The sequence below is a fragment of the Myxocyprinus asiaticus genome, chromosome 24 (genome assembly GCF_019703515.2).
Source record: "Myxocyprinus asiaticus isolate MX2 ecotype Aquarium Trade chromosome 24, UBuf_Myxa_2, whole genome shotgun sequence".
NCBI lineage: Eukaryota > Metazoa > Chordata > Actinopteri > Cypriniformes > Catostomidae > Myxocyprinus > Myxocyprinus asiaticus.
Window position 1 is genome coordinate 19,363,798 of NC_059367.1, and position 9,264 is coordinate 19,373,061.

The 9,264-nt window shown below is 35.7% G+C and overlaps 1 protein-coding gene across 3 annotated transcripts; it reads left to right on the forward strand.

Annotated features, from left to right (window-relative positions):
* The first annotated feature begins 98 nt into the window (after positions 1-98).
* si:ch211-163l21.11 (inositol 1,4,5-triphosphate receptor associated 2) lies at positions 99-7,875 on the forward strand. 3 transcript variants are annotated; one of them, XM_051652480.1, is made up of 13 exons: positions 99-1,694; positions 2,291-2,357; positions 2,443-2,509; positions 2,923-2,950; positions 3,224-3,364; positions 3,478-3,609; positions 5,213-5,360; positions 5,446-5,489; positions 6,274-6,324; positions 6,443-6,564; positions 6,971-7,105; positions 7,488-7,613; positions 7,730-7,875. In XM_051652480.1, exons 1-13 carry the CDS (start codon positions 1,692-1,694, stop codon positions 7,860-7,862), a joined length of 1,197 nt encoding a protein of 398 aa, XP_051508440.1. In that variant the 5' UTR covers positions 99-1,691; the 3' UTR covers positions 7,863-7,875. The 3 variants fall into 3 exon arrangements, 1 of the variants encoding a protein (XP_051508440.1); XR_007892802.1 differs by lacking the exon at positions 6,443-6,564 and having other exon boundaries at positions 6,971-7,613; positions 7,730-7,750; XR_007892801.1 differs by lacking the exons at positions 6,443-6,564; positions 7,730-7,875 and having other exon boundaries at positions 7,488-7,611.
* Positions 7,876-9,264: the final 1,389 nt, after the last annotated feature.

Below are 9,264 nucleotides of genomic sequence, written 5' to 3' on the forward strand. Positions count from 1 at the left end.
ATAAATAAATATGCTAAATATATGCCTCTGTTTGATCAAAATGTTATTGCATTGTCAAATTACTCTGCTTTTATGCTTGTCAAATGCGCTGCTCCTCACTTGTTAACCAAATTAAAGGAATGTTCCGGGCAGGGATGCAAACTACTTACCTTTCAGCTAAAGTCACCTTTTCTTAAGCTAATTTTCCCAAGTTGTTAGGTAAAATTTTCCTTAAAATCACTTGAAAGGGTTACTTTAAGCGTAAACAAAATCATTACAACAAACAAATCAACATAAATTATAAATCTGGGACACCTGCTAGGACTTTCTCACTTTTTTTCCATCGCTCATGAGTTTGCATCCCTGGTTATGGGTTCAATACAAGTTAAGCTGTATCGACCACCTTTGTGGCATGATGGTAATTACCCCAAAAAAATTTGATTTGTTCCTCCTTTAAAATAAATTGAAGTTACAGTTTTAGGCACTTACAATGGAAGTGAAATGAGGCAATTTTTTTTTTGAGGGTTTAAAGGCGGAAATGTAAAGCTTATTTCATAAAAACAAAGTAATTCTTCTGTTAAAACTTGTGGTTAATTTGTGCTGTGAAGTTCTTTAAATTGCCGTTTTAGTCACGTTTGTGACTGTCATTACGACAAAGTTGTAAAATTGGGTAACTTTACACGGAAAAGGTCAATAAGTGATTTTATCACACTAAAATTATGTTAACGCATGTTTACATCTTGCGGCTATATTTTTTTAAACTGATTATTTGAACATTTACTGATTGGCCCCATTCACATTCATTATAAGTGCCTCACTACTGTTACCCAGATTTTTTTTTTTTTTTTTACATAAAGAAAATGGACATGGGGCCTTTATGTGTATCTTACCTTTTGGAACGTTCTTCATGTTGGGAGTGTGCCTATTTTGCTTTATAGTGCTACCTATGTAAGCCAATAACCAGGTTTTGGTTTCCTTTTATTATATTAGGTTTGTACAGAGGAAATACTATTCCTTCACTGAGCAGATATTATTAAGAGGTGACAATCACCTTTCCAGACTCCTACTTGTGTGTGTATTCTGAGTCTCAGCTGAAAAACTTATGATGTCATTACAGTAAATGTGCTTCCTCATCACCTAAGCTGTCACAGAGTCATACCTCATCACTCAAAGGGGCCACTGACCCAACTAAACTCATGATATGTCTGGATGATGTGTTGAAGTTTTTGTGTAACTTGTGTAGACATTATCCAATGTTATTTCACTTATCCATTATTTGATTTATACCAAAAAAGTAAACTGTAATGTTTGCAAGGCCACAAGAACTATACTGAACAAAAATATGAACGCAACATGCAACAATTTCAAAGATTTTACTGAGTAACAGTTCATTTAAGGAAATCAGTCAGTTGAAATAAATTCATTAGGCCCTAATCTTGCGTATGGAAAATTTCTGGGATCTTTTATTTCAGCTCATGAAACATGGGACCAACACTTTACATGTTGCGTTTATATTTTTAAGTGTATATATTTTCTCTCAATCCTGGCTATGTCATACTAGTTTAATATGTGGCAGTGGGAGAGCAGTCACATGTCTAAAATGAGCTCATTGGCCTTTGCAGTGTTCTTGTTCGTCTATCTCTTAACGAGATTATGTTGAACTTGTAAGCAGCAAGGGGACAGGTGAAGAACTAGAATTCACAGCAAACGTCATGGTAAGCAAGCCTGTGTTTTCATTCCATAGACTTTGATTTATATGCATTGTGTACTGAATACATACTCAATATTTGCTACATTGTTTTAATAAATGACCAGTAGAGTCAGGGCAATAAGTCGTGGTTGGAGTAAAATAGCTGTTAATGTTGCTTTTGAAGGAATTTGTCCAGAAAAAAATATATGTAGAATTAACATTTAACTGTAAATTAAATTAACAGATTTAACATAAAGCCTTTTCTATGTAAAACTTTGATACTGCAGTGTTTTATGTCCATTCTCCATTGTGAATTTTGTACTGTATAGTGGTGAGATATAATTCTCTTGAGTGGCACTGCAAAGTATTCTCTCTTGATATATTTTTTTCCAGCTGACACTGAAATCAGTCCATTCTTAATTCTTTTGCATCATGGAAACAAGTTGAGTAATGTTCCTAAACTAAATGGGCTATGATGCCTTTATTTTCAACCATATTTAACTGATTGAACATTTTCACTAAAACTCAGTTTACATTACAAGGTAAAACAGTCCTCTCTAAATCTATAAATCTTGTGGTTTAAAATGTATGCATTTTGTCTAAACAATAATGAATGGTTAGGCCTGTGAAGACCAACAAGTGCTCAGCAGCAACAGAACAGAAAACAGCGAGAATGGCTCAGAGGAAGGTACCACCTCAACACAATATTCTGATTATTTAATTAAAAGGGTATATTAAATAATTAAGAAGTGATTTTTTCTTTCTTTCTTCAGAGTCAAGACAAGAGGACCAAATGGCCTGGGAGGAGCTGTCCATTATGGAGAGGCTCAGTTCCAACAGGTGTTTTATTTTTTTATTTTTTTAGGCAATATAGACCCTTTCTCTTTTTTGCCCACAGTCATCTTTTCAAATATACAATCCTTGCCTGCTGAAACACATGCTACATGGACTACTCCAGCTATCTTTGTACTTATAAACATAGAAGAGTCACAAGATTTGAAGTGTCTTGGAGTGTTATTTTGCAAAGCACTTCCTGCTGTACTGTGGTAACATTTCAGTCAACTTATTCATTTAGTCAAAATCATTTATTAATAAATTATGCTTTATGTTGTTATAAAAAGTTATTATTTTTTTTTATAAGGATGTTTTGTTTTATTAGGAGATTATCAATGGTATGTGGACCTTGGATATCCAAATTTGATTGCTTTGTAGACATTGATTATTATAATGTCTGTTATTTCTCTCCATCATAGTGTTGACATGACGGAGGAAGAATTAGAGGTCAGCTCTAAATAATTAACAATAAACTGATAAATATTCTCCCCATTAACTTAATGTGATGTTTTGAAGAGTATCAGTTGGTCTTTTAAGTGTACCTTTAGTAAAAAAAATGTCCTTCTCTTTTTATCCTAGTAAATGTATTTTTGTAGCTGACCATATTCAAATGAATTCAGTCATGTGTTTCCCATTTTTTTGCACTTGGTAGTAGGGTTTGCTTACTTTCCTTTGTACAGTACTATAGATATAGTGATCATATTCTTGCTGTTGTCACAGACTGCTTTCTCTCAGCTGTCCCTGGCTTTCCGCTGTGACCAGTACACCCTGTGCCAGAGACTGGAGGCTGAGGAACATGCACGGGACAAGGCTGAGGACAACCTCAAACTGGAAGTGGAAAGAGGCATGGAAATGCTTGAGGTGCGGTCTTGGAATAGCCAGTCTTGGAATAGCCTTTCTGGTTTGCTTACTGGCATTTTTCTGTTAGAAATCATCCTTTGCCATTTTTTATGCATGTTTCTCTTTTTCACTAGACTCTTAAGGGAATGTGTTTAGACATCAAGCGGGCCAGGCTTCTCCAGCAACTTGAGCTGTGTCTTAGCATAATTGGGGGCACCATTGGACGAATCTCCAGCACAGCAGAAGTTCTTGGGGCTGTGCATAAGGTATTGGACAGTACTCTGGTTAGAAAAGCATGAGAACATTACAGCAAGTCTCCATAGGTTGGTGTTGATTGAATAGATCTAAACCACACTAACTATCAATATATGAGTGTTTCTTGAACTTTTAAGCAGTGTGGACTTTTAGAAAGTAAAGTCTCGTTAAAACATTTTGTACACTTTCACAATTTTTTTAGTTTGTCTACTAAAAATATCCAACAGTGTACATGCATCACAGGACATTTGTAATTTTTGAAATTTTTTCTGAAAGTCATGAAAATGTGTCATTTCCACCACATCTCAAATTGTGTATTGGGTTTAACAGAATTCTGTGGTGGAAATGATGGTGAAGGACATTACAATTTTAACGTTTTTGGAATTGTTAAATAATATTTTCACACTAATATTTTGTAATTTGTCAAAATTACAGCATTTGAAATGATGCCCAATTTGACTACCACCTCTGGAGTCATGAGTTCGAATCCAGGGTGTGCAGAGTGACTCCAGCCAGGTCTCCTAAGCAACCAAATTGGCCCGGTTGCTAGGGAGGGTAGAGTCACATGGGGTAAACTCCTCGTGGTTGCGATTAGTGGTTCTCACTCTCAATGGGGCACCTGGTGAGTTGTGTGTGGATCGCGGAGAGTAGCATGAGCCTCCACATGCGGAGTCTCATGCACAATGAGCCACGTGATAAGATGCGCAGATTGACGGTCTCAGACGCAGAGGCAACTGAGACTTGTCCTTCGCCACCCGGATTGAGGTGATTAACCTGCTACCACGAGGACCTACTAAGTAGTGGGAATTGGGCATTCAAATTGGGAATAAAGGGGATTAAAAAAAAGAAAAAAGAAATTATGCCCAATTAAAATAACATTTTAACAGTACATAAAGTAACATTTACTTTGACTTTTCTTTGTATTTTTTAAACATCACTTGTCTCATGGTTAACGAGAACAGTCACTAACTTTTGAAAAAATTTATTAGGGGCATTATTGTTTGATGTGATGAAAAGGACATCACAACTGTGGAACAGTCGTAATAAAAAAAATAAAAAATAAAAAATAAATGGCTATATCGTCTGACCGGGGGTGGAACCGCCCCTGCACACATATACAGTATTTGGGCCAATGTAACATTTAGACTAAGGCATTATTGTTTTTTGTACAATACTGTGCAACAGTTTTAGGCCATCAAAAACAATGCCAATAATAAGTTTGATTTATCAATTACCATCATAAAGTTTAAAAAAGTAGGCACACTTGCGCACAGCTATTTAAGTTTGTTGGCAGATAGGTTGTTCCAAGCATCTTGGAGAACTTACAACAGTTCTGTTTAGGCTGTCTCAATTGCTTCTGTCTGCTCATTTATTCGCAGACTGACTCAATGATGTTGAGATCAGAGCTCTGTGGGGGCCATACCACCTTTGCAGGACTCCTTGTTCTACTTCTATTCTATACTGTTTGGAAATCTAAAATTAATATTTTGTATTATAATAACATCTTAAGACAAATGTTTTTGTGAAACATCAAATGTGCCTTAGACTTTTGCACAGCACTGTATCCTAGGAAAGCAGCCTTGTAATGTTAACAGACAGTTCATGTGTGTGTAGGAGGCCAAAGTGAGCCGTGCAGTGGAGCTGATGGTGGCTCATGTAGAGAATCTAAAGTGTCGTCATGAGAGAAACAGTGCTGAACTGGAGGAGATAAAGAAACAGGTGGAGAAAAGTAGCATAAAGGAACAGGCATGTGAGCAGAGAGGTAAGTCAACACACTCATTTGTTTCATGGTATAAAGTTTTTGTAGATCCACTTGCATTTTAAGGGGAAATTGTGTCTTACTGCAGAGGAAATTGAAGCAACTGAAAAGATGGAAAAGGAATCACAAAAGGTATTGATTAGTTGTGTGTTAAAAAATATATATATATATATTTTTGTTTGTCTTTTTTTTTGTTTTTATTTTCAAAAGTTTAAAAAAAAAAAAATTAATTCATGCAGATACACTCACTGAGCACTTTATCAGGAACAATATGATCCTAATAATGTGCCTGACATGGTCTTCTGCTTCTGTAGTACATCCGCCTCAAGATTCGACATGTTGTGCATTCTGAGATGCTATTCTGCTCACTACAATCGTACAGAGTGGATTTCTGAGTTACCGTAGCCTTTCTGTCAGCTCGAACCAGTCTGGCCATTCTCTGTTGACCTCTCTCATCAACAAGGCGTTTCCGTCCACAGAACTGCTGCTCACTGAATGTTTTTTGTTTTTGGTACCATTCTGAGTAAACTCTAGAGACTGTTGTGTGGGAAAATCTCATGAGATCAGCAGTTACAGTAATACTCAAACCAGCACGTCTGGCCCCAACAATCATGCCATGGTTGAAATCATTGAGATCACATTTTCTCCCCACTCTGATGGTTGGTGTGAACATTAACTGAAGCTCCTGACCTGTATCTGCATGATTGTATGCATTGCACTGCTGCCAGACGGGCTGGCTGATTAGTCACATGAATAAGTAGGTGTACAGGCGTTCCTAATAAAGTGCTCAGTGAGTGTATGTTGATAATTTATAGATCAATTGTGAATAATGTGTTCAATATCTTTGTAATTCAGGGGTATTTATTGGTCATCATATTGATTATACATGTCTCTCTTTCTTCTGTCTCACTCCCAGCCACATTTACGGCGTAGAATCAGCATAAATGTCATCTCAAAGCAAGACCAGGTCAGCGCTTAAAAAGTCTCATCCATTCAATTACTCTTTAATCACAGTCAATAAACATATGACAATATCAGTCTACATTAAGTTAAACTGTACCTGTGGTTTATTTTGTAAAAAAAAGAGACAAAAAGTAAAGGAGCCACAAGCCACAACATTTTCAGTGTCCAATGATAACAATGAAGTGAGAGAATCAAGCACAAACAAACCAGACCAAACAGAAGATTGCCTTCAAATGGACAGAAGGTAATTTGGATACATTTATAAAGTCAACATGAAATCAAAAATGACCCTTGACTCCAGGTCTTATTGCACACTCCATTGTTATTCCAAGAAAATGCATAAGAAAATAAAAGGTTTGTCTTTTAATTCTTCCATCAGAATGTAATAACTTGCTTCACCTCTGAAACAACTGTCCTTTTCGTATAACGTGACCAGTCCGTTTTAATTTTCAACCCCTCCTAATAGAAACCACTTTTCATGATCCAATTCCTTATGGATGAAATCAAGTATTGCCCTGTTTTTCACATTGAATATCACGTTTCACTTGGAAATATGTCACATTACAGAAGTTATATGGGTTGAAAACCGTGTGGTATACTGTGATTCAGGGACCATATCCAAAGAAACAGCATATCCAACATTTCTTTAGGCAAGTATTTCCAGAGGAGAATTCCTTACAGACTGCTGACAATAAAGCACCAAAGGAGACATCCTCTCTTGCGTCTGCTCAAACTCATTCTAAACAAATCCCAAGATATGAGACAGACCCACACTGTGTAAACAAGTAAGCAACCTTATACATAGACACACGCATATTCCTGTTGAAAGTCATGGAGAAACTCTTTTGAGAAGAAATTCTTACAAAAGCATTGCAAATCATATTAATACTTTAATGTAAGCTTAAAGACATCTATAAACCATATGCATTTGATTTACACGTATGCATTTGGGATGTACATTTATCAGGCCATGTGTTCCCAGGGAATTAAACCTATGACCATGGTGTTGCTAGCGCTATTCTCTAACAGTTGAGCTACATGATGCTAATGACATTTGATGCTAATTAATTACATTTGATGCTAATATTCAGAAATCTTAAATGTCTGCTACAGTCAAATAGTTTTTAACTACTACTTTTAACTATTTCATATTTATTAAAATACCAGAAATGCCAGTTCACCAGTAGCATTACATCATCAAAGGAGGAAAGCAGCAGGCCTGGAGCGTAGCCACGCCTGGCTTAAGAGATCAGAGAGCTACCTCAGAAACTGCGATAGATGTGTCATTAGCTTGTAAGTTACATCAGTATTCATTCATACTGTTTTTTCAGTCATTTACTAATTTTGTTACTGAAGTATTAATTCATCCATTTACTTATCACTTTTGTACTATGTGACTCCATCTGCAGACAGCGCCCCCTGATGCAGTGGCTGTATCACTGTCGCTGGCTAATTCTTGTCATCTATCTCATAGTTCTTTGCTCAGTTATAATATTAGCCATTTTAGTGTGGTTTCTGCAAACTCCTGTATTATGGATGTGAAGGAATATATGAGAATAATCATAGATATATCATTGTTTTTTTTTTTGAACAGATGGTTCAAGTATCTTTGAATCAGATGATAACTTTTGGTTACCTTTTGTTAAATGTTTTAACTTTGTCTTAGAGCTAACTATTTCATATATAAAAAATTGTGTCTCACAAAATAAATGTGAAATCCAGACCTGTTGCCTAGTGATCTTATATAACACCTCAAGACTATAACTGTGGATCTAGTATTAACACTAAGTTCTCATTGTGTTTTTAAAGATTTCCTGTATCAGTAGCATACACAAAATGAATTATAACTTGATAAAATAAACAAGGAGGGTCAAGTTTTTGGTATAATTTAAAGAAAATGTAATTTGTTTATTATAATATAGATTATGATATATCCTGAGACTCTCATTCTAAGAATCTGCTGATCTGACATCTCAGGGTGGAAAAAAGGTAGCTACGAATTTTTATTGTTCACAATCATGTCATCTGTGACTGAGTACAAATTTGTGTTGATACAACAAAGCAATCAAAAGTTATAGCATTACAAAAATAATTTATCCTAGTGTCCAAAAGCCTCTCCAAACAAATGAACATAATAATTGTACTTAAGAACTAATTACACAACAATGACTAAAGGTATGCTCTCTCTCCAAAGGATGCAGGCATGAGTAACGAGATTTCATTCAGTTCCATTCTGTGTTATTTGAGCCATCGAGTCTTTGCGCCATCATTGTCATGTACTTGGTGCAATCTCCTGGTGGCCATATGTAATTAGAGTGAACGATCCTTCTTTGCCCATATTTCAATGACTTCCACCTCTGGTTGCAGCGATCTGAATCCTAATACGATTGGTTTAGCGCTCCATGATGCTTGACAACATACTACATCATTTCCAATGAAGTCATCTGATCCAGGAAAGCTAATGTTTTTTTTAGACAGATACTGTGGTACATCATGTGTTGTGTGCACATTGTGCTTCACGTAGATTATTTAATGATCTATGTATTTGATTACATTGTGTGTGGGCTCAATTTAAAGATAATAGCCTCCTCTAAGTAATGGTATGTGATATTTTATGTTCCATTTATTTTTTGTAAACTTATAAGCAAAACTGCAGCATATAAGCAACACCTGTTTACATGTAACTAGTATGTCAAAGAGATAAACTTAGCTATTACTCACTATATTTTTGTCTGTGAGTACAACAAATAGGCTGGTTGTATTCTACTCATTGAGGGTTTTCCAATGACATACGACACATGGCTATTTGTTCAGTGTGAGGTTTTTACAAATTACAATAAAATGTGCAGTGCAAAATTATTAATAAATTATCAAAACAGAACACTTATGATTTGTCTGAAAATTTCAAAGCACTTGTTCAGTTTTGATCTTAATGCCTACATGC

Coding starts and splice junctions, on each gene's coding strand:
- si:ch211-163l21.11 (XM_051652480.1), top strand. Junction 3,365..3,477: donor GAGGCATGGAAATGCTTGAG/GTGCGGTCTTGG, acceptor CTTTTTCACTAG/ACTCTTAAGGGAATGTGTTT. Junction 6,325..6,442: donor TCATCTCAAAGCAAGACCAG/GTCAGCGCTTAA, acceptor TGTAAAAAAAAG/AGACAAAAAGTAAAGGAGCC.